This window comes from Miniopterus natalensis, chromosome 15, assembly GCF_054644295.1.
Source record: "Miniopterus natalensis isolate mMinNat1 chromosome 15, mMinNat1.hap1, whole genome shotgun sequence".
Taxonomy (NCBI): domain Eukaryota; kingdom Metazoa; phylum Chordata; class Mammalia; order Chiroptera; family Miniopteridae; genus Miniopterus; species Miniopterus natalensis.
In genome coordinates this window covers 29,088,871-29,113,458 of record NC_142095.1, presented here as the reverse complement: position 1 = coordinate 29,113,458, position 24,588 = coordinate 29,088,871, and the positions used below count along the sequence as shown (strand labels likewise).

The following is a 24,588-nucleotide window of genomic DNA, read 5'->3' as shown; positions in this document are numbered from 1 at the left end:
GGAATAGGGAAGGGAAAAAACAGATGAAGAGAAAATTGCCTGGAATTTTCCAAAACTGAAGAATGACATCAAGGCAAAGGTTCAAGAGCCCCCAGGAACACCCAAGTAGGATAAATATAAAGAAAACCACAAGTAGGCAGTGCACAGCAAAAACTGATGAAAGCATAAGATAAAGAGAAAATCCTAAAAGCAACCAGAAAAACAGAGCCATTGCCTACAAAAAAGAAACTGTAAGACTGACAAGGAATTATGTTTGCTCAGAAGCATGTAATGTGATTTGGTCCACAACTACTTTCTCATCCAATATCTAATAGTATACATTTTATGTATGTCAGAAAACACTGGGATGATCAGATATCTGGCACTATATTCTCTAATTTTAATTAAAAATAAGCCAAATTCTTGGAAGGTATTATTCTTTATGTATTCCATAGCACTGATTATGTTAGGGTGATGTATGCAACTGTATCACATTAATTTGTATCAGCATATTTAGGAACTTATTCTGGTACTGTCTGAAAAATTAGTTTAATATTTTTATATGCTAACTTTATTTCAATTACTTTTACAGAAATTTCACACAGAAAAATCTGTGATTATTTTAATTTTATACCATGTTATTCTTGGTACCCTAGAGAAGATAGTGAATTTCTGCATACTGTTTGGGAAACTCAGCTGAAAATAGGTATTTGAGAAAAACATAACACATACTCTTAAAACCTCCTGAGTCTAAACACTTTTTTAGCTTTTATCACAAAACACTAAATTTTAACAATATTCCATATAAAAGACCTCAGTATATATGAACTGGTGAATTTTTTTTATATATGAGGGAAAATATCTCAACTTCCAGATTTCTGACAGATGTTTTTATGTACAGTAATTAAATCTGTAAACCATTTGGACACAACTGTCAGATGAAAAACAAAATAAAGGTTTTACTTACTATGTTTTATGTATGTATGGACTGATTTGTTTTTCTCCTTAAAGAAGTATTTATTATGATCTAGAAGGCTCATTCTTTTGTTATTTCACATTTATAAACTTAAATTTTTATTTTTTATTTATTTATATTTATTTAATTTATTTATTCCTCACCCACGGATATGCTTTTATTGATTTTAGAGATAGGAACGGGGGGAGAGAGAGAAACACATTGATGTGAGAAAGAAACATCAAATGGATGCCTATCGAATGGCGGCCTCCCGTATGCGCCGACTGGGGACAGACCCCACAACCTAGGTTTGTGCTCTGACCAGAATCAAATCCACAACCTTTTGGTGCATAGGACGAAGCTCCAACCACTGAGCAATCCAGCCAGGGCTAAATTTTTAAAAAATCAAACTGCAACATTCAATGTCTTAATGGGGATGTAAAAAAAACCCCAAACACCTGATTTATATTATTAGCTATAATCAGTGCATTTATTTTGTTAATGCTTGTATAAAGAGGGCGGGCAGATGCCATATTACAAAAGAAAAACTACAAAAACAATCAATAACTTATGGCATGATCCAGAAATTCAAGATGAGCTTGTTGGTAGACTTATTAACTAATTAAGTCAAGAGAATGTGATTGATAGTATATCTGGATTTACTGCTTGTACAAGTTGTGTGAGATAAACATCCTTAATTAATGAGAGCACCAACTTCTCCATATGAGAGATCTGGTTTAATCAGTCTTATGTAAAGGCAAGCTCTTTATCATAGCACCTAAGAAATAAATAAAGAAAAAATATTTAGTTTGTTATGAGTTCCAGGACCAAACAGTTAACAGCATGGCTGCAGATCACGAAAGCTGAGAGGATATAGAGGAAGAGGAACCAACTCAATCCACACTAACTGCACTTATGTGGCAAAGAACATGGAGAGAGAATACTATGTTATGTAGGACTATGACCAGAAACTAAAGAGAATGCTTCAAAAAGGAGAGAGTGGCCAATAGTATCAAAAGGTTGCTGGAAAGTCATGTAAGAGAGGACTGAGCCCACTAGACTTAGTGACCCAATGTCATGGGTAACGCTGTGACAGCTGCTTGTGCTCTCCCTCTGACCCACTGTGGGGTCTAAAGGCAGATTAGAGGGGTTGAGAAAAGAATAGTCCAATACAGAAAGTGTAGGAAAATGTACTCATAAAAGAATACCTTGAATGTATGAAAAAAAAACTAAAAATAATTAATATTATTAAAAGCAATAATAAAGCATCTGGGAAATAGGTCCAGGTAAGAGGTTAGAGTTGTTAGCAATTTTTCAACTGTTTTGGTATAAAAGCCATCTTACTACTATTGGGATCTTTTCATTTCAGGGCTAAATTACATTTTCTCATGTTACTGAAACAGAAGGGAATCCTACATACTGAAGCTCTCATTTCACAGACGGAGAGCCTCACACAACTATAGGTTGGCAAATATTTTAGGTACAAATGATTAGTGGTAGAGCTAGGAAATCAAGCATCTTAATCTCTGAAGTAGAGATACCAATCACTTCTACCCAAACCCCTTTCTGGGAGAACATGCCTACCCAAAGCCCCAAAACAGACTTCTCTATAGTGACTTTACCTCCAATCATATCAAATCAGACTGCAATGGACATCTGACCCAAGTTTGGCCAGATTCTCTTTCTAAATTGTGGCAGAGAAATGAATCAGATCTTAAGAGAGTGAGGGGGCTTTATGGTTATGTAGACTTGAAGGATGATGTGGCCTTTTTTGGTTAGCTGTTAACAAGAAATTATATTTACTTAGAGAAGCAGAGGGAGAGACTTGTAGTCCCATCAGACATACAAAAAGAGTACAGCCCTGACCAGGCAGCTCAGTTGGTTAGAGTGTTGTCCTGATATGCCAAAGGTTGCAGGTTCAATCAGGGCACATATAAGATTCAACCAATGAATGCATAAATAAGTGGAACAAATCAATGTGTGTTTGGTTTTTTTCCTCTCTCTCCCCCTTCCTCTCTCTCTAAAGTCAATCAATAAATAAAAATTTAAAAAGGATACAATGGAATCTCATCATAGTATTTTTCCTTTCCCTTTCATTTTGCAAACTGAGTAGTTAATAAAATGAGATAGAGAGAAAACATTAACTATTCACTTTACATAATAAAAGGGAAAAAATAAATACTATTTAAACAGTGAGCATTTACACTCATTGAGCACAGTGAGCATAGGAGTAGAGAGAAATGAATCAGTGGGTCTCAGTTATCATGTGCGTCTTGCAGTATCACTAAGTGGAAGTTTACAGATATAGTACATATTTTAACTTCACCATGGCCCCAAATGCAAGCCAGCTGTTTTATGTACTAGTCAACCAAAACCAAACCAACTATCCAATATTTTAGTGTACTTTATGAGAAATTAAAGTCTTTCAAAAATGATTTTGATTATGTGAACTGTATCTAGTCTATTATTGAAAGAACCTGACCTCCACTTAAGATGTAGCTCATCTGCAAATGCTTCACAACTTACTAGCTCTTATTGGCCAAACTGAAGTTCCTGTAATTATATTCCAATAAGTTCCCTAGGAAATGCCTAATGTCCCTTCCTTTTTCTTTGAGCTTATTTGAGTAGGCTTCTGTTCCTTATACTCCGATGTTCCCTAAGAGATCCTCCTAACAATCTCTGTTGAAGCTTTTTTATGGTTAATAGTACAGAACAATAAAAAGCAGTAAAGCATTGTGGGTTAAGAGTTTTAGAGTCACACAAGATCTTTATTGTAATCATGGCTCCATCACTTAATAGTGCTGTGACTTTGGAGGCATCATTTAACCTTTAAGAATCCATTTTCCTTATCTGTAAAATGGAGGTAATACTACCTATACCTCATTAACGCTATTCTGAAGATTAAATGAGATAATGTATATTAAGTACTTACTACTGTGCTTGGTATAGGCTGTAGAAGATGGAATTCCTGCTGAACTCAATCTGTCTTGTAGCTTTTTCCTATGGCTGTATCAATAGGTCTCATTTCCATGATATTTTTATAAAATTTTATAAAAGTTATACAAATGAACAAATTTATTTAAAAGTAGGATTTGAATGAATCATAGACTGCCTTTCTATGTTTTCTAGACTTACAAAGTTAATTTAGCTTTCCTAGATCAGTTTTGGGGCCACACAACAATATTCCTAATGGTACCATATTAACCTGAAAAGTGTTATACATTCTTCCAACCCCCTAAAGTATTCTTCCTTCCAAATTTTATTTTAAGTAGTGATTAGATCTTATTAAGTGTCATTTAAGAAAAAAGAGCTCTAAAGATTATAACTCATGTTCATGAAAATAACTTGTAGCAAATAAAAAATGTTGACATAATATCTAACAGCTAAATGTGTTTCCAGAATTTTCATGTTTCAGAAATGAGTTTTACATATACACCATCAAATAAAAGCCAGTTACCCAGTACTAATTTCTTATACCATCTCCAAGAATTATACAAAGAACATTATAAAAACATTTCTACTTTTTGAGAGCTAGGGTCCTTAAATCCTTTAGCAAATTTACATTGGTCATAAGAATGGATTTTACTAAACTGCATATGAAAATAACTTTTATATTTCATATCAGACGAATTCTCAAAGCCTACTCTTATCTTGCTTTTTGTTAAAACTATTAAAACAAAACTGGTACTTTAATTTAAAACTTTCGTATCTGCCTTTTCATAAAGGCATATTAGGGAAATGGCGCCACCTAATCAACTGGTGGTAAACATATTTTACATCTGGATAGCATTTAACAGCTTTCAAAATACACTTAATTCTCACATCATACGAATCAACATGAAAAGTAACCACATATAAAAATTAGGACCTAAATTTTCTGACTTCTAGTTTAAAACTCTTTCCACATCATTACATTGCCTCTCACCTGGGTCATTTATCATACTGTATATCGGGATCTGAATATAACAGTTAACGTCGAATGGAAAGAAAAGCACATTAAAATGGGGTACAGGGGATAAAACATGAACAGTTTTAATTATATTTTGTACTTAAGAAGAGGTTTTAGTATACTGATACTTAATTTTTTGAGAATTTAATCAAAGAGAATGCTTGAGAGGTTATGAGGAAATAGAGACACAGACACTTTATTTGCAAATATCCGTGGGTGTGTGCACAGCACTTTTTTCTGGTCTTAAACTTCTGTTTGAGTCAGTAGCAAATTATAGCTTCTTTTAGAGAGGAAGAATTCTGCTTGCAATTATGCCTTCGGGAAATGGTTTCACAATCCTTACCATATTTTATAAATAAATAGGGTTATAAAAAAAAAAAAAAAAGGATTCCTTTTAGCTAGAAATAACAATTTCTAAGAGAAACTCAGATTTTTCAGAAACAAACAGAAAGATACATGGCTAGCCTTGGCCAGTGTGACTCAGTAAGTTGGAATGCTGTCCCATGCACTGAAAGGTCGTGGGTTTGATTCCTGGTCAGGGCACATACCCAGGTTGTGGCTTCAATCCCAGGTAGGGGTGCATACAGGAAGCAACTGATCTATGTTTCTCTCATATTGATGTTTCTCTCTCTCTCCCCCCCTTCTTCTCTCTCTAAAATCAATAGACACATGCCCTTGGGTGAGGATTAAAAAAACAACAAAAAACCCCTGGCCTGTGTGCACAGTGGTTAGAGCACCGGTCCTTGCACCGAAGGGTTGGAGCCAATTGATGTCTCTCTCTCACACTGATGTTTCCTTCCCTTCCACCCCCTCTCTTTAAAATCAACGAGAGAGAAAAAAACCCTCGGGTGAAGGATTAACAACAAAAAAAGATAAACGGCTAAACACCCATCTTCACTCACACACAGAATCTGTAAGACCTCTTACATTGGCAAGAGGAAAGAAGAGCTTTAAAAAGAGTAATGATCCCTGTTCAAATTTTCAAAAAAATGGTGAACAGGAAGGGTGAGTGTGAGAATAAAGGTACTGTATGGTGAGCTCAAGCATGGTTTGAATGAATAGCATTTTCCTAAGTCTAGTTTACTAGAGACTTCGGCATCCTGGTCAGACAGATGAAATCAAAGACGTCTAGAAATTCTCCTAAAAGTCAGAGTGAATAAAACATCTTTTCCCTTTAAAACTTTTTCCCCATCTGAAAAAATGTTAATAATTTGCTACTGTGACTGAAACAAAAGAACTAAGGAAGGGGAAAAATGTTCCCCTTAATATAACCTCCCCAAACTCATATACGCATGAACACGTGTTATTCTTGAATTCATGTAGCAAGGAATTTCCTTCTAGCTCTATATTACCCAAAGGTCTATAATATTTGGCACCAGAATTTAAAATAAGATAAAATAAGCTGTATGTATATGAACTAGTGTAATTTATTTTTCATTCATTTTCTCTGTGTGACAATCTCTTACATCACTTCAGTCTTAATATTTACCTGAACCTCTGAATTGGAGTCAACAGGCTGTAGTGAAAACCAAGTTTCTTTACCACTGTGGTTACACAAGTCTTCTTTTTTGATGGCTACTTTTCCTATAGGAAATAAGTAAAACAGTATGAGGAAACATTCTGTATAATCTTTAGCACTGTTATATATAATACTTTGTAGAAAACATTTAAAAAATAATTCATATCTACTGGTATTAAAAATAGATTTTTATAAAGTATTTTTCTATACTCTAAAGAATGAAAAGTGCTCATTTTTCCTTGCCCCTTGGCAGGCCCTTCTCTGGTCATTCTGAATTAGGGGATTAGACAAAAACTCAGTTGTAATTACATGCAACTGTATTTTTTAGTACTTATTCAGATTCATGTTTTCTCCCAGAGTACAATCAGTGTAAAAAGCAATGTACACTGATAGTGTAAACTAATCCTTCCAGTTCTTTAATGCTATGAATAAACCATATATTTTATATCTGCCTTTGATAAGAATTTATAAGTCCCAATTAAGAGACAAACAAAAACTTCATACATCACTGATAACACTGAAAATTAACTTGAAAATTATGGGAGATTAAACCAATAATTTTACTTAAAATTTGCTTTAATCAAAATATTGCAAACACTGCTTATGCTGCTTCAATGCATTATTTAAAAAAAAAAAAAAAAAATCAAGGCAGATCCTTAAAGGGTTTCTACTTCTCAGAGAAAGATATAGGAAAATGAATAAAGTAGTAGGGAGAGGAAGAAACAGAAATGTTCTTATTATAATGAAGTATTTGCCATGTTGGTACAAAGCATTTCCTTCCTCAATTCAAGTTTTAAGAAGTAGACATAGTTTTGCATATGACTTACAATTTATTTGAAGCTCTACACAAAACTTCAACAAAGTATATACACTAAAAGTCAAAAACAGTTCACTTTCTTTTACTGTATCAAATAAGAATTTTCATTTTAATTGCCCTAATTATACTTCAAGGATATTTTTCACTTATGACCCATTTTGGTCCTTTAGTTCAACATTTGAAAACTTTTAGAAAACAGTATGTCAGTTCTTGTGTATCAAGAGAAAAGGAAAAGCATGACAGGAAAACAAACAGAAAACTATCTTTAAAATTTTATTCTGGAATTAGACCGTGGTGATAGTTGCACAATTGTGTGAATATACTAAAAACCACTGTATCATAGACTTTAAAAGGGTGTTTTATGGTATGTGAATTATACCTCAATAAAGTTGCTATTAAAAAATTTTAACCATATTAAAATTTTTGATAAGCTTATCTTCCTAGTCATGACTAAAACTCAAACTACAAAGACTACCTTTATATATACATGTATGATTTAAAGGAAAATTCTAAAACACACAGCTACATATATTTTCATTAGAGTGGCAACTGTATTAGTATATAACTCAAAAGAGAACTACTGAAAATTCATTAGCTATATTTATTAATACTTGTAACATTTTAAAATTAATAAATTAGCCCTCACAACAAGCATGAATCTTTCAAAATTTCTTTTATTATTATTATTATTTGTTGTTGTTAATCCTCACTGGAGGATATTTTTTTCCATTGATTTTCAGAAAGAGAGTGGGAGGAAGGGAGGGTGGGGAGGGAGAGAGATAGACAGAGGAAGGGGGAAAGGCAGAGAAACAACTGATGTGGGAGAGATACATCGATTGGTTGCCTCCCACACACGCCCCGACCAGCAGCAGGGAGTGAACCTGCGATACAGGTACATGCCCTTGATGGGAAATCGAACATGTGACCCTTCAGTGTGCAGGCCAATGCTCTAACCACCGGCCAGGGCTCCAACTTTCTTTTAAATATATTGGAGGAAATCTAATGTGAAGGCCAAAATCTTCATGTAAATATGTAGCATTTATGATTCATCCAAGTCTTATAGGAAATGACACTAGAAAAATAACATATTTCAGTCTTTGGGGGGTTAAATTTAAGATACAAAATAATGAAAAAAGATAAATTCGTCCACTACTGAACATACAGATTACAAGCCAAGTACAGAATTCTAGCACTAACTGGAACACCTAAATATTCTTTATGCTACTGAAGGAGTTTAAGAACCAAATCATACAAATCTCTTTATATGTTTTACCTACTGATTGTATCATATTCCTCATAAATCAATATAATATCAAGAATGGCTTAGGATACAGAATTATGACAAAGTATTCACTACTGTTCTGTCACAAATGCTAAGATTATCACAATTCTATCAAGTGGTTCCATTTACCATTGATTTCATACCAGATATAAAGGTTAAGGCAATGTATAACAGCTTAATCTATATATATGTAAATATATATATGTATATTTAGATCTATACCTACCATAGCTGAAGTTCTTATATTTTGAGAACCACTCACCTCTTCCTTTAAGGATCTTAGTATCTATGAATCTTTTGTGTCCTCTCCCCAGAAAAAATGCACAGATATTATCTGGCATATAATTTTAAGAGGGTTTACCCACTATGCAGAAACTTGCTGGTACACTCCTGGTTAAGATCCCTACTCTTGCCCTGGCTGGTGTGGTACAGCTGATTGTCATCCCATCCTCCGTGGGTTCGATTCCCGGTCAGGGTGCTCACAGGAGGCAAACAATCAGTGTTTCTCTTTCACATCGATGTTTCTCTCTCTCTCCCTCTCTCTCTCCCTTTTTCTCTCTCTAAATTCAATAAAAGCATTTTTTTAAAAAAGATCCCTATTCTACAATTTCCAGGATTTTTAGCTTCATAGATATTTTATGAATATGTATGTAGAGGTACTATATGTGTATGTATAATATATACAAATATCACTAAAGGTGGGAGGGTAAAGGGCAAGAGAATGTGGAAGAGGGAAAGGAGAGGGACAGAAATGGGAAGGACAAGTTTCTAAAATACAAAAAGGCCAAAAAAAACCCCTCATAATTCTTACTCGTTTTGAGCTACCCTTAGTTAAGCTGGTTAGATGGAAAGTATTGATTGTAAAAGGTAGGCAGCCTGATACAGTAGAAAGAGCACTGAGCTGAAAGAAAAGCCAGCATTTACTGAACATTCACCAGACATTCTTAAGTATTTTCTGTTTCATCATCATAACAATCTTGCATAGAGAGAATAATCACCATCTAACAGATGAAGAAAGCTTAGCGATATTTAAAAATCTGCCTACTAACAGGTGCTGAGTGATTTCAAAACCAAGGTACCCCTGTCCATGTTCTTTCTAATACAGACATTCATTTAGTGGCATAGTGACAATTCTGTTACTTGTTAGCTACATGATCTTGGGCTATTTATTTAAACACTACCTCTCATTTACCTCTTCTGTATTAGGAACAACTTTTAGCTCTAACGATCTTAAAAACCTGTTCTGTGCCTCTAATGGTCCCAGAGATTGTTTTAGTTTACTGTTCACTCATTATTTCACTAGCCATGAAATCACCAACCTCAAAAAAAAAAAATCACAAAAAAAAAAATCACCCAGGAACAAACTACCTAACATTTCATTTCCTCATTTCCTATGACAAACTCATAGACAGAAAGAGCTTAGACCAAAAACACCCCCCCCCCATGCTTTATTAGTTCCTTAAGATAAGACAAGGAGAGGAAACACAAAAAGTGAGGAACAATGGGTAAAGAAACCATCTTTGTTGGTCTCTAAGTAGAAAAAAAGTATTCCTAGCTTTCCAGCACTTCTATGCAGCATTTTCTTGCCATCTGTAAATACTGTGTTATATTTGGGCTCCATATTTAGAAACAGCATATTCTTAGAAATTTCATCCTGATACAGATCACCAACTGGCAAAATCTCGACAGTCTCGATACTAGTTGGACACTAGGAGAAATGGCTGAAAGAGTAGATAAAAGTAGTGACAAGTGTGACTGCCTATACAAAATGAAATAGGACCAGAAGACTGAACAAATAATTCTGGAAGATAGTCAACAACAGAAATTCCATCGATGGCAGTGTTTTGATGCCTCAGTGTATGGGGTTTAGGTGGACACACTTTGGTCTCCATGGTAGGCTGGTATGTTAATGGTCTCCTCGGTGTATGCTATCATTAGTACCCTCAAGCACAGACTCTGGGTTTGGCCATGTTACTTGCTTTTGCCAAAGGGACATCAGTAAATGTGATACAAATATAGGCTTAATATGCACCTGTGCAGTAGGGCTTACCCTTGGAACCCTGACACCATGTGAAGAGGAAGGCCTCGATATTAGCCAGCACTAGCTATCAGACATATGAGTCAGACAGTTCAGTTCAGCCCAGTCAATCTCCCAGATAACTGCACATTAGTGACCCCAAGTGAGACCAGCAGGAGAACCGCCCAGTTCGGCTCCATCCAATTTTGACAAAGTATAGGATCATAAGCAAATATATGGTTGCTGTATTAAGCCACTAAGTATTGGAGTGTTTTGTTATGCAGCAATAGGTAACTGATCCAATACCTATGCAAACACACCAAAGTGTAGTCTTAGGCAAATTTTAAACAGTAGGTTAGACTTAAGAGCTAAATGCCAACAGAAATTACAATTCAAAGAGCTAGAAAAGAACTATGTTAAACTCAGCCTTATTTTAGAGATGAACTAGGCCTAAGAAGGTAAAGTGACTTGTTTAAGGTCATACAGCTACTTAATGATAGTCATGACTGGAATTCACATCTCTGATATCCTAGTAAAATTCTCTTATCAAATATCATTCTAAACCCAGGAGAAGAAAGTGAGTTGCCAGAGTCTACTAAGATAACCACAGTTCACTTGTTTGAGCCTAGATTCCTCTGAAAAGAAAAATAACTTGCAAATTCACAGTAGGAGGTAAAATATGTTTTCATTTTAATGTTACTAGGATCTTCACTGAAAATGGAAACATACTACATGAAGTTTTTCTTTTGTCTTTTTCTCCATTTTTAAGAGAAGACACTATGTCTTAAGATAAGATATCACACTTTTAAAGCCTCAATTTTACAATTTACTTTCTTTTTGTAAAATGGTTCCTAAGTCTCAAGTTTTTAATCCCTAATCGATCTTTTGCCCTAACTATTCCTTGCATATAAGATGCCTAATATGAAAATTTATGCCCCACATTGAAAACAGTTATTACTTTTGGGAAAGGGATTAGAAAGGGGAGGGTTGGTGTTCAAAATTAATTAGAATTATCTATAATACTATAATTAAAATTTTTTTTACAAAAAGAGAAATATCCATATGTTACTTATACAGTTAAAAACAAAAACCAAACAAACTCTTCAACCAGTACATATTCTCAGATCTCTAGCTCAAATCTCACTTCCAGAAAATTCTGTAACTGCTTAATCTACAATTAGGCAACTCAAGAGTTATAAAATAATTGAAGGAACTCAATTTCTAGTACTTCAAAATTAAAAAACATACACACCCAACTTTATGAGCTAATAGCAAAAGAAAGTATGTTGAACTACAAAATTGTAAAATGTATAAATGAAAACAGCAAGACCATTTTCCAACTTTAAATTAAAGTGTACATATGGCCCTGACCGGGGGCTCAGCTGGTTGGAGCATGGTCCCGTACACCAACAGGTTGCAGTTTCAATCCTGTCAGGGCGTGTACAGGAGGCAACTGATGGTGTCTCTCTCTCACACAGATATTCCTCTCTCTCCCCCTTCCTCTTGCTCTAAAAACAATAAACAGCCCGGCTGGGAGTGGCTCAGCGGTTGAGCGTCGACCTAGGATCCAGGCAATCAGGGTTCGATTCCCAGTCAGGGCACATGCCCGGGTTGCGGGCTTGATCAATGACTCTCTCATCATTGATGTTTCTATCTCTCTCTCTCTCTCCCTCTCCTTTCCTCTCTCTGAAATCAATGAAGATATATGAAAAAACAACAACAAAAAAAAACAATAAACATATCCTCGGGTGAGGCTAAAAAAAAGTGTACCTATGTATTGTGTTTACTTTAATAATCATTCCTCTGTGGATACGGAAAAAAATTCCCCCTAAATATATAAACTTTACCTATTCATGAGGTAAAAAAGTTTGAAAAAAGTTCTTACACCAAGGTATGGTTTCCTGATACAAATTCACAAAGAATTGATTTTTACTTAAAATAAAATTAATTTTTACTTTGAAAACACAAAAAAGGAGCCCTGGTCAGTCTGGGCGGTGGTTCAAGTGGTGGCCACACACTGAAGAGTTGCAGGCTCGAGTCCCAGCTCTGGTCAGGGTGCGTGCAGGAGGCAGCCAATCGATGTCGCTCTCACATCGATGTTTCTTTCTCTCTGTCTCTTCCCATCCTTCCCTCCCTTCCACTCTTCCACTCTCTCTAAAAATCAATGGAAAAACATCCTCAGGTGAGGATTAAAAAAAAACAACAAAAAAACACACACAAAAAGACACACACAAAGGCAACTTTTGGAAATCATACTTATAAAACCTCAACTAAAGGCCTTTTCAAGAAACACTATATGATAACTATAATGTTATGTGTAAACAATGAAAATGACAAAATGTTTTCTTAAAAAGACACAGTCAAAGATACATACTCGCTCAAGAGTCTCTAATAATCACCAGCAGCCTCTACATGATCCTCACCCTATTCTCTCTCTCTCGTTGCTGACATTAAAAGATCTCCTTGCTTTCACTGATGCTAATCTCTCTTATCTCTCTTTCTACCTTCCTGGTATACCTTATCAATCTTCACTGAAGCCTCATTTTCCCGGCAACATATTCCTTATCTTCTCCCAGGGAAATTTCATTCATTCCAGCAGAGGCTTCAAGTATCACTTAATGCTAATGACTCTCAAGTCCACATCTCCAGCTCTTTTCTCTAAGCTTCGCATCTGCGTTACAGAACGGTCAACCAAAGATGTTCCACCAAGATTTCCCCCAGGTAATACAAATTTAACCTGTTTGAAACCAAAGTCATCCTCTCTCCTCCCATCCCCCACTCAAAACTGAATGCTCCCTCTGCTTTCCTTGCACCGGTTAATGAAAGCCATACTAACAAGACATGTTTAGCTCTTTCCCTTCTCACATCCTCTTTGCCCCCTAGTGCCTAAATCCTATTTGAAGCTACTTGGGTGAGGTGCAGCCCCTCATTTGCATTTCTACCTCCATCACCCTATTCATATTTGGTAATAGCCTCTAGGTGGTCTTTCTGTCCCTAATTTCTCTCTCGACTATAAACTATATAGATTACATATTTAAAGTGTATGTGTATATATATTTTTTAAATGTGTGTATATACAGTTACATATAATTACATATAATACTTTAAGTATGTAATCAATAGACACTGAGTGTATAATCTGAAAGGTACTGCCATAGGGAGTTGTTAAACTATAGAAGTATATATGTAGATACAGTTATATGGAATTTTTAAAAGGTTCCTCATTCTTAAGAGGTTCAACACCCGCTGTCTATAGAGTAAGGTCCAAATTCCCTAGCACAGCTTTTAGGATCCATCACAACTTGACTCCAATTATTATTCCCAATTTCACCTTCTATCGCCCTCCTCGTAAGTAACTTATATGCTCCATAGATATACTGCAAACATGATTCAACTTCCTTCCTTTCCTTCTGCCAATCCCTATTACCTTGAAAGGTCTTCCTACCAAAGTAGTCTGCCAATCCTCCACCAAACAACATGAACTGTTCCCCTCCACGCTCCCAAGTACTCTGTTCATACCCCCAGCACAGAACCTATTATTATATATTAGTCTTAGAGTACAGGTCTGCCTCTCTGGTAGCCTGGAAAGAAAATGAGTGTTATTCATCTTAACGTCCCATCCACTGTATGCCACACAGAAGTGTTTATAAATGTTTGTTTAACTGAATAGAGGACGGAGCCTCAGGATGATCTATAATTAAGGGTTTGCTAGAGAGAGAAGAGTATGCATAGAGATAAAGGAGAAGTCGGAAGAAAGAAAACTAGGAAAATACAATGTCGTTAAACTGTCTTTTCCTTGGCAGTCAAAAGTGAATTAATTAGTTCTGTTAGAAAACCTTCAAATACAGATGTTCTTTGGGGGTATCAAATACTGTGATCTTCGTATAAACACTCTTTGAACCATTCAACAGAATGCATACTAAACATTTACTAAATATAAGATGCTCTGTGAGTGACAGCCGCTGCTTCACAAATATTGTATTCAACTAGAGAATCTAGATATTAAACAACAAACTGATGACAAGCACAATGAGTACTATGGGAAGGGATCCATCAGGTACTAAGGAAACATGACACCATGACAAGGAGGGATCAAATGAAAAATCAGATTAACAAATGAACATGAAGACTAGAGAAAAGGTTAGAAATGTGGAACATCTATTATTCTATTGTTTTCAACCCTTTACACTTAGAGAAAAAATGAACATAAAAATCAATGTTGTGATTAAAGATAATTATGAATAGTACATACCTATACGAAGGTCTCTTTGTAAAACATTCTTATCATAAACATAAAAAGACAAATACTGGAAAGTTCTTGGAATCTCAAAGTAAAAGTCTTCACTGAAAAATGGGCTAGAGAGAAAAGGGGGAAAAAAAACCTCATTATTATAAATTTAAGTGTCCTCAAATAGTATTTTCAATAAAATAAAATACACAATAAAGTACTATAAGAAAAGCTTCAAAGCTCCAAAATAATTCTCTATGCTAAAGTTCAACCAAATCCTGTACAAACCAAGCTGAACTCTGAAAGGACCTCAATTGTAAGGTTGAGCTCTGAACAAGCAGCTTTTCAGGAGTCATGTGAACAGAAGACCCAGTAATTGCCTAGGGTCATGCTCACTTAAAGCGGACACAAATGAGAGTGGAGAACAGTGTCATCATCATCTCAGAAATATGTAAAGCTATATTAATCACAATAATACATAACATCTAAAATGGGTAATACTATACAAAACGCTACTTTGAAAAATTTAAAAAATTAAAACAGCTTATTTTTTTAATCAACTTACTAAGGAATAAATTGCATACAATAAAATTCAATTTGAACTATAAAGGTTAATGATTTTGATAAGTTTATAAACTGTGCAGCCTCCAACTCAATTAAGACATGGTAACATTTCTATATCCCCATAAAGTTCCCCTATGCTCCTCTAATTACCCTACTATACCCAGAAGTCAGGCAACCAGTGATCTGACTTCTATCACTACAGACAGATCTGCTGTAGAATTTCACACAAATGGAATCAAATAGTATGTACTCTTGTGTCCAGCTTCTTTTGCTCAGCTAACGTCTGTGAGATTTTTTTACATTTTCTGTATACATCAGCAGTTCATTTGTTTTAACTGCTACATAATATTTCATTTACAAATATTCCACAATCCATTCTCCTAGTGATACCATTTGAGTTATTTCCAGTTTGGGGCTATTGAAAATTAACCTGCTATGGACATTTTTATACAAGGCTTTTCCTGGACATATGCTTTCAATTCTTTTGGGTAGGTAACTAAAAATGGAATTGCTGGGTTAAAGGGTAGGTGAAATTTTAATTTAGAAGAAACTGTCAAACTATTTTCCAATATGATTTCCAACTTTTATATCCCTACCAGCAATGTATGAGAGCTCCAGTTGCTACATATCATTAACTTTTGCTAGTGACAGTCTTTTTAAAATTAGCTATTCTAGTGAATGTGACATGATAAATTTATACACCTGTGTAATCTCTACCCCAATTGAGATATAGAACATTTCTATCTCTCCAGCAAGTTCCCCCTTCCTACTGTCAGGGAACCAGTGATCTGAGATTTTTACCTTGACATATTATGTTCAAGAATCTATAGTGACAGAAATGGTTTAAAAACAGCATTTCCCTGACAACTAATGATGCTGAATATCTTTTCAAGTGCTTGCTGGCCATTTGTCTGTCTTCTTTTGGGAAACATCTGTTTGGGTTTTCTCTACATATTTTAAATGGGTTGCCTTTCTTCTTCTTAAAAAATAAATTCTAAATTCTGTCCTTTGTCAGGATATTTTTTTCCAGTTGTTGCTTACAATTTCATTTTCTTAACAGTGTCTTTTGAAGAGCAGAGGCTGTTTTTTATGAAATCCGGTTTATCAATTTTTCTCTTTTATGACTAGTACTTTTGCATCCTAAGAAAAAAATCTTTGCCTCCCTCCAAGTTCCTAAGAGTTTCTCCTATGAAACAGCTTATTTTTATAAGTGCATGTTAAGAATGCTATTTTGATATTTAAATTCTTCTATGAAGACAGGAATCTCCGAAATGCTAGTGAACATCTTATCAAGAGTTCCTCTTTCCTGAGAATGTTTAGTTTAAAAAACAAAAAGATACTTTTAAACTGTCACCGTAAAATACAATTGCTTTAGGATGTCACAACTTAAACAGAAGCGGAAATGCAAAGTAAAATGCTCTCTGAGAAGTCATTTCTGACTTTGTCCAGAAAACAGCTGACTCGGCTTTTCAGTTGTTATAATGCCTGGTGAACTTTGGTCAATATTTTTCCCACATCAAATGTAACCAAACTAAACTCTTAACAGTTGGCCTGTCAAAATAACTAGAGTCTTCTCATTAGTCTCAACATATAAATCAATATAAAAACAACTATTAGGCAAAGACATGACATGTCTAGGTATTTTCTCCTTTGTATCATTTTATAAACAATTATAAAATGGAGAATTTCTTTCATATATCATATATCCACAATTGAATATTATTTTTAAAACACATTCTAAAGCCAAATAAGAATATCATGAGAATTATCCATCAAGTAATCTATATCACTGTATCATCCCTTCTCAACAACATCCACATCTGGGTACCCACATCTTTATTTTATAAATAAATAAATTAACCCATTTGAAGAAAACTTTTCAACAGGGTTGGTAAGAAGCAATGACTAGGCTTACATAGTTTTTAAAATAATACCCTACTGTTTATTATCACTAACTATGATCATGCATATGACTCCTAAGGAAATTCCTGGTGTGGAGAAGAGGAGCACCAGGCACAAGCAGTACTGCTGTTACTGTTTGTTTATAAACCATCTACTTCTTAAAAGGATCTGAGTGAGGCAGAAATTTAGGAGCTATAGGTTCCATATGTGACTCCCACTTACCCATTATGAAAACTATCTCCAGATTACCTATAAAAACTATAATATCCAGAATCCACAAAAGACCTAAATGGTATCTACCGACTTTTGACTTAACAGCTTATCAAAGGTGAGCAAGGGTTTTTTTAAACAGATTCTTTCACACTATTCCACCAGGAAAAATGCTAGGGGGCATTCGGAATTCAAGAAGCACCTAGTCTAACTAGTACCCAGTCTGTATTGAATGACCTAAGGTAACCACTGCTAGCTTTAAAATATCTTCCAAGTTGCTATGCATCTAGAAAAATAATTTAAGATGGGTAAAAATAATTGTTTTATCACCTCATTTTCCTCAACGCAAATATCTGGAAAGGCAAGGGCTAATAAAAAGTAAGCTAATTTTAGTTACTCATTTACAAGGCTACATATTAGAAATTACTACAAGTATTCAATTTATGGACAATTACTAGTTTTGTATATTACTCATTTTTGTGTGACATGGAATCAGTGTACATTAAGTAACAAATTGAGATTTAAACAGTTTAGTTTTGCTTCTAATTTCCTTTATTATATGCACAAATTATTCAGCCTTTTGGTGACTCAGTTTCATCATTTATAACATAAAGAACAACAATTCTAATACAACAGGGACAGGTGATGTATAACTAAAGATGTGAAGTGTATTACTTCGCATCTTTATGAGTTACTAAAGTATTTTCAGCTTTATACAATCTCTTTCCTATGAAGAATTTAATAGACATTCAAAATTATAAATATTGACAATAAAGACATAAAGGGGAAAACTTTAGAGGAAAAAAAGGCAAGTATAAAGGAAAAAGGTACAAAAAAAGAGCATAAAAATATATACATGACATACAATTTACGTAAGTCATGATACTCAATATTTCATCCACCACGTTCTTTCCAACAACTCCTAGTGACCACTTTGACTCTGATGTCTGAATGAGACACGTGCATCCTTCCAGCACTGCTCTGCACTAGACTATCCACAAACACTATTCCAGGGCAGAGGTGGCACACTTCAATTTTATGACTTAGAATTCACTGATACTCTCAAAGTGCTATTACACTTTCAAAGATGAAAAATCTACCTAAGAGTTCATTCCTTTACAATGCCCTACTTAGTTGATTTGTATAAACTATAAGATGTTATTTATTTTCAAGAAAAATAAAATAATGTAGTTTGAGAGAAGTTCAAACGAATGGGAAAGCTCAGCCTACAGAACAAGTGGAGGTATATGCCAGTTATTTTAAAAAAACTTGTGAGTGTCACATGAAGGATGGATTAAACTTGTTCTCCAGAAATCCAAGAGAAAGAATGAAGAACAATTAAGAGGCAATATACTTTGAGGCAATGAAAAGCCAAATGAAAGCAAGCACTGTGTCTATCTTGTTTTTGTGAACATACTAATAAATAGCACCCAGCAAATTCTTGGCATATAGTAAGCTCTCCTTTTATTAGACACTAACTGACTAAAAATAATAGCTTTCTAAGAGTCAGAATAGTTTCAAGGCCAGACAGGCTGCTTAGGAGGCAGTGAACTCCTTGGTCACTGGTACACTATCAAGCAAATGCCAGGTGACCACCTATCAAAGATAACTGCCAGAAGAAAACAAACATAAGGCTTGTTTTCCAGCTTAACAACCATTAGTTAGTCCAGCTTAATTACCATTAAGGCTCCTTCAACCTCTCAGATTCTGTAATTCTAAAATTAAATTCAGAATGTAAAAAAAGTAAGTTTCATATGAAGAAAGTCTTTTTGATAAAGCCTGGAAAGTGTATAAAATGTATTAATACATACATATATGAATGATAATTTATCAATTTTATACAAACCTTAAAGATTTTTCAACAACTTGGGTCCGATAAACTTCTTCCTGATCCAAATTTATGGTGCAGAAACAATCTCTCATTTTGTTGGGTCCAAGATATGGCAATAAATTTTTTGCTTCACCTGTTGGTACAAAAATTGAAATTGGTGTTAAATATCACCAGCTGCTTCATGTTAAGCCTTAGATAAATTCACCCAAAAGAATGTAAGATGTAGGTAGCACAGGAAAAAAATTAGTGATTAGAGAACGATGATGATCACCTTGCTCTAAAGGGGTCTGGTGATACTGCGGGAGGGGCTGCGTACAGGGGGCATGTGAGGCCATATCCATCACGGCATCCCTGCTCCTGGAAAGGGGCAATCCCCTGACCTGTGCTGGCCATCCCACCCACCAGCACCAACTCAAGAACTTGACTCTATAATTAATCCTTCTTTAGTATATCATCATTAATTTCCCTTTCCAGTAGATGGTTCTCATCAGCACAGAAACAAGCTTTAGTATTTCCCAATTTTAAAAAAGCACAAAAATAAAATAACATCTCCTTTGATTCCACATTCTCCCTGTGATAGCATTCCATCATTAGACTCCCTCTCACAGCAAAACTTCTAGAAAGCAATTATCTCTAGTCATTCTCTAATTTTTCATCTCCCATTCACTCTTCAGCTCTCTCCAATCAGCTTCTAACTCCATGACGACACTGAAACTGCCTTCCATATGCCAAGCCCAATGGTCATTTCTCCGTCCTCATCATACCTGACCTGACAGCACTATTCAAAGTAAGTGAATACTAACATCCATCCTTAAAGTGTCCTCTTTTCTTGGCTTCCACAACTCTGGCTTTCCTCCTACATCACCGGCCCCCTCTCCTGACTGCTCTACTCACCTCTAAATGTTACGATGCTTCAGGGCTCTACTGTGGACCACCTTCTCTTCGTTCCCTATGCAAGCTTCTCCAGCATGTGGTATTAATGCTGGTGCTTCCCAAATCTGCATTTCCAGGTCTGATATCTCCTCCTCAACACTAGATATGAATATTCAAGCACCTCCTTGGATTCCAGTAGGAATCTCAAATTTAACAAGTCCCAGACAAACCATCTGATTTCCTCCCCACAAACAGGCTCTTCCCCAGTCTACTACCATTTTCCTCTTTTTCTCACCATCCTCCCCAAGCCTCCCACCCCCACATCCAGTCCATCAATAAACCCGGCAGACCTCCAAAACAAATCCCAATCCAACCACTCCTCAATCACCTTCACTGGTAGCATCCTACAATCTACTCTCCATCAAAGTGTGATCTTTTAAACATATCATTCAGGTCAGCCATGCTCCAGCTCCAATACCATTCCATTTCGCTTAGAATACAATCCCATTTCTAAATTCCCACTTTCATAGTCTACACAGCCCTACTGAACTGTCCTCTCCTTTCCTCCCACTCTCCCCAGTGTTCATGTTCTTTCCATTCATCAACCACATCAAGCTTGCTCAAGCTTAGGGCCTCTGCCTGGAGTGCTCTAACCCATAGCCGGCTCTTATCATTCAGTTTTCTGCTCAAATGTCACTTCCTCAGAGAAACCTTCTCCGACTCTTGTTACCACATTTTATTTCTCTGTTTCTTTTCATGATAGCATTTATAACTATCTGAAACTCTGTTAATGTTACTTAAGTGTCTATTTTCTGGTTTCCTCATTCTTGAGGCCTGAGAACTTGATCCCCAAGGACTGCCATACAGTAAGGAAGACACAAGAGTATTTGTTGAATGAATATTAAAGAAGCCAGTAAGTCTAGTTTTGAAGTTCTTGTGAGATGCTCATGGGTCATAAGGACACACAAAAGTGTGAGTGCTGAAACCAGACACCAGTGTACTAATTAGGAAAACAAGGCAGTTGGCATAAGGAAAAGAGCTTTGCCCTAACAATCATGAAACCAATGTTCCCGTCTTACCTCTGCTACTAAGTGGCTAAATGACTTACTGTAAGTCATTTAGCTGCTTAGACAAATCACTGAAGACAAATCACTGAAGCAGCTTTCATGGTAAAGGTTTGGAATATATAACAAGTCTCTTCTTGCTATCAACTTTAAAATTAAAGGCCATCTAAACTAACATATTTTAAAGAAGTTTATCAGTCAAGAAGCACCTATGAAAAACTCAATAAAGAAATACTTTTTAAAAATTAAAATGAGAAAATCAACGGAAAGGCACCAGTAAGATACTCATTGTTATTAAACTTGTCATTGGGAAATTAGAAAAAAATCAATTTACCATTTAAGCATAATATATAAAAATACTTATGTTCATCTCAAAAAAGAATCAAGGAATCTAATCTTTTAAATGACCCCAAAACTGCCTCATATGGGCTGGGCTTTACAAATAAACCTGTTTCTTAACGGGAAAAATAATACATATTTGATTTTTGTATCCATCCATTCTCTTCCTTAAAAGACTAGATGCCCCTCCTTTCATCCAAAACTCGTCTGTAGCTCATCCATCTACCTGTGCTCTCTCTACCCCATTCCCTCCCTCTCGCTCCAGGGCACTGCTCAGCAATTCTTTTTTCATTATTTTCAACCTTCTGTTCTTTTACGTCTCTCTTTCTTCTTTGATGTCTCCTCTCTCTCTAATCTGTTTTGTTTTTTTAAACCAAAAATCCAATTAGGTCGCTCTATAGGGCCTGGCATGTAAACAAATTTGGAATTAAATCATAATAGACATGCTTTATATCTAATGAGAAAATCTGGAACACTAAATCATTACCCTTGAATATGTTCCTGTTTCATTCACATAAATGATGTTCAAGAAAACTACACTATTAAATGTACACATTTCCACCACCCACTTTTTTTTTTTTTTTTTTAAATATATCTTTATTGATTTCAGAGGGAGGAAAGGAGAGGGAGAGAGAGAGATAGAAACATCAATGATGAGAGTCACTGATCAGCTAGCCCGCAACCCGGGCATGTGCCCTGACCGGGAATCGAACCCCGATCGCCTGGATCCTAGGTCAATGCTCAACCGCTGAGCCAAGCCCGGCCGGGCGCACCACCCACCTTTTTAAGAGAGAGATCATGGGGATTATCCAGTGAACTTGACACATTATCATATATTTACTTAGAATAAATAAAAACTTAAGTTCTGTGTAATATATAAAATGCACTCACATCACTTCCTATAAAAGCAGTTATCATAATCTGTACTCTGTATCTGTCACTAATGTTCAAATAAATTATACTGAAAGTGAATTCACCTAATCAGTGCCCAGTTTACCAATTAATCATACAAATACATTGGTTAAGTCAGTTATCAAGACTTTAAACTACAACTCCAAATACAGTAATTAATTGGCATTTTATAAAAAACATAAATCAAAATAATTAACTGCCACTTTGTAAAAAAAGTAATCAAAAGTGAAGTAACTAGTGGTTAGAGAATAAAAATAATGTTGTACCCACTATATCTCTAAGCAGAAAGAGATTATCTTAATAGGACACAGCTTATATCAAACTACACGAAAAGAGAAGAGTGAGGAATTAAGACCCATTTGTCTTCCTTTCCCAAGTTGAAGCATCTACCTTTTGGGTGTGCTGTGCTGTTTACCTCGCTATCTCATGGAACGATAAAAGTGGTTTTTAGTGAGATACTGCTCTGTCACTTCTGAGTCCATGTTTGATCCAGACAGCCACATCTAGCTGAAAGATTTCCCCAACTCTGAAGACTAGTAATGTAGGATGGAATCTTCTAATTTGTTAGAAATAAAGGGTAAGAAAAGAAACCAGTCCAGGATTAGGTTTAGAGAATCAACTCTAGCTAGTTTAAGTAGAAAGAGATTTAGTAAAAGATTTTAAGTGGCTTATAGAATTGTTGGAAAGACTGTGGAAATAGACTCTATGTTGCACTTTCAGGAATGACACTCAAAAGCCACACTGCAGCTGGACCACCAGGAGGGTTACTATCTCCTTTAGGATTAGAAGGTGCCTGCAGAACTGGGAAGCTGTAACTTTCAGCTTGCTTGTCTCACAACCTGGTCACCTCTGCCATGATCAGGAATCTGCCACAACTAGGAAACAGCCATCAGCAAACAGCCATCTTCATCAGGAAGCTGCTGTCACTGCAGTTGGCTCTGGAGTCAAGCCACACCTGCCACAGCCCGTATGAGAGAATGAATGCCTTGTGCCCTTCTTCTTGATACCTAGGAAACCTGTGACTAGACATGAAGACCTCTACAAATGCTGCTGCAGAAAACTTGGACATCTTCATGACAGTGCTTGTTAGTAGCAGCAGCCCAAACGCAACCTCCCTTCTCTTCTGCCCTCCAGATTTCTAATGAGTGCATCTAATTGGTGGATTTAAGTCACATCCACAACCCTAACTGCAAGAGAGGCTGGGAAATACAGTTTTTAGCTTTGGGTACCTCCATCTTCTTTTTTTTAACTTTAAATTTTTTATTTGATTGATTTGAGAGAGAGAGGAAAAAAGAGAGGGAGAGAGGAAGAGGGAGGGAGAGAGATACTGATTGATTTGTTGTTCCATTTATTTACGCATTCATTGGTTGATTCTTGTACGTGCCCTGACTGGGGATCAAACCTGCAACCTTGGCATATCAATGACGCTCTAACTAACTGATCTACCTGGCCAGGGCCTGGGTTCCACCATCTTATCCTTAAATTTATACATCATGTTTCAAAGTAATAAGATTAAAGTATGCCAGATATTCAACATATTGCTGAGATATGACACTTGAGCAATACAAATGAAATAATGGAAGTGGTTTCTACTTGCATTTGAATGAAAGAAATGTTTTTGGCTTATCCCTCATTTAAAAAATTCTGTACATGTCAGGATATGGCAATATGTAAAGGCAGATATTTGTCCTACAAAAGCAGATGTGTTGGCCTATAGCAAATAATATAGACCTGATTATATTTTCAAATGTCACAATTTCCTTCACAGTGAATCAAGGTCAGGGGGCATATCATTGACAAAACAACTGTTCCTCTATGAATTCATAAATGGTACTCCTTAAGAACTTTTCTAGTTTCCATTATGACTTACGATATAACCGTTAACTAAATTTTAAAAAAATTTCTCCTAAAGCATGGATTTTTAGAGATGAGCAAACTAATCTCCACAGGGCATTTATTCTCCCTCACAGATGTACTACAAGTATGCCAAGAACATCTTCACACTACACATCAGTGGTTTTTGTCCAACCATAAAATGAAATAGCCTCTTGCCCACTCATGTGATAGTAATTGTTTCTCTGCATCATGCATAGCTTGCAACATCATATATAGCTTAAATAAAATGCCGTTTAGCTTGGGTCCCCATC

General features: G+C 35.7%; 1 protein-coding gene across 2 annotated transcripts in view; it reads right to left on the bottom strand.

Annotated features, from left to right (window-relative positions):
* The window catches only part of RASA2 (RAS p21 protein activator 2), a 94,305-nt gene that overhangs the window by 54,470 nt on the left and 15,247 nt on the right, over positions 1-24,588 (bottom strand). For both annotated transcript variants that reach the window (XM_087824968.1, XM_087824967.1), the window contains exons 2-4: positions 19,269-19,386; positions 14,771-14,874; positions 6,373-6,467 (exon numbers count right to left, since the gene is read on the bottom strand). In XM_087824968.1, coding sequence (XP_087681094.1) covers positions 6,373-6,467; positions 14,771-14,874; positions 19,269-19,386 — 317 coding nt within the window. The remainder of the gene's footprint in view (positions 1-6,372; positions 6,468-14,770; positions 14,875-19,268; positions 19,387-24,588) is intronic.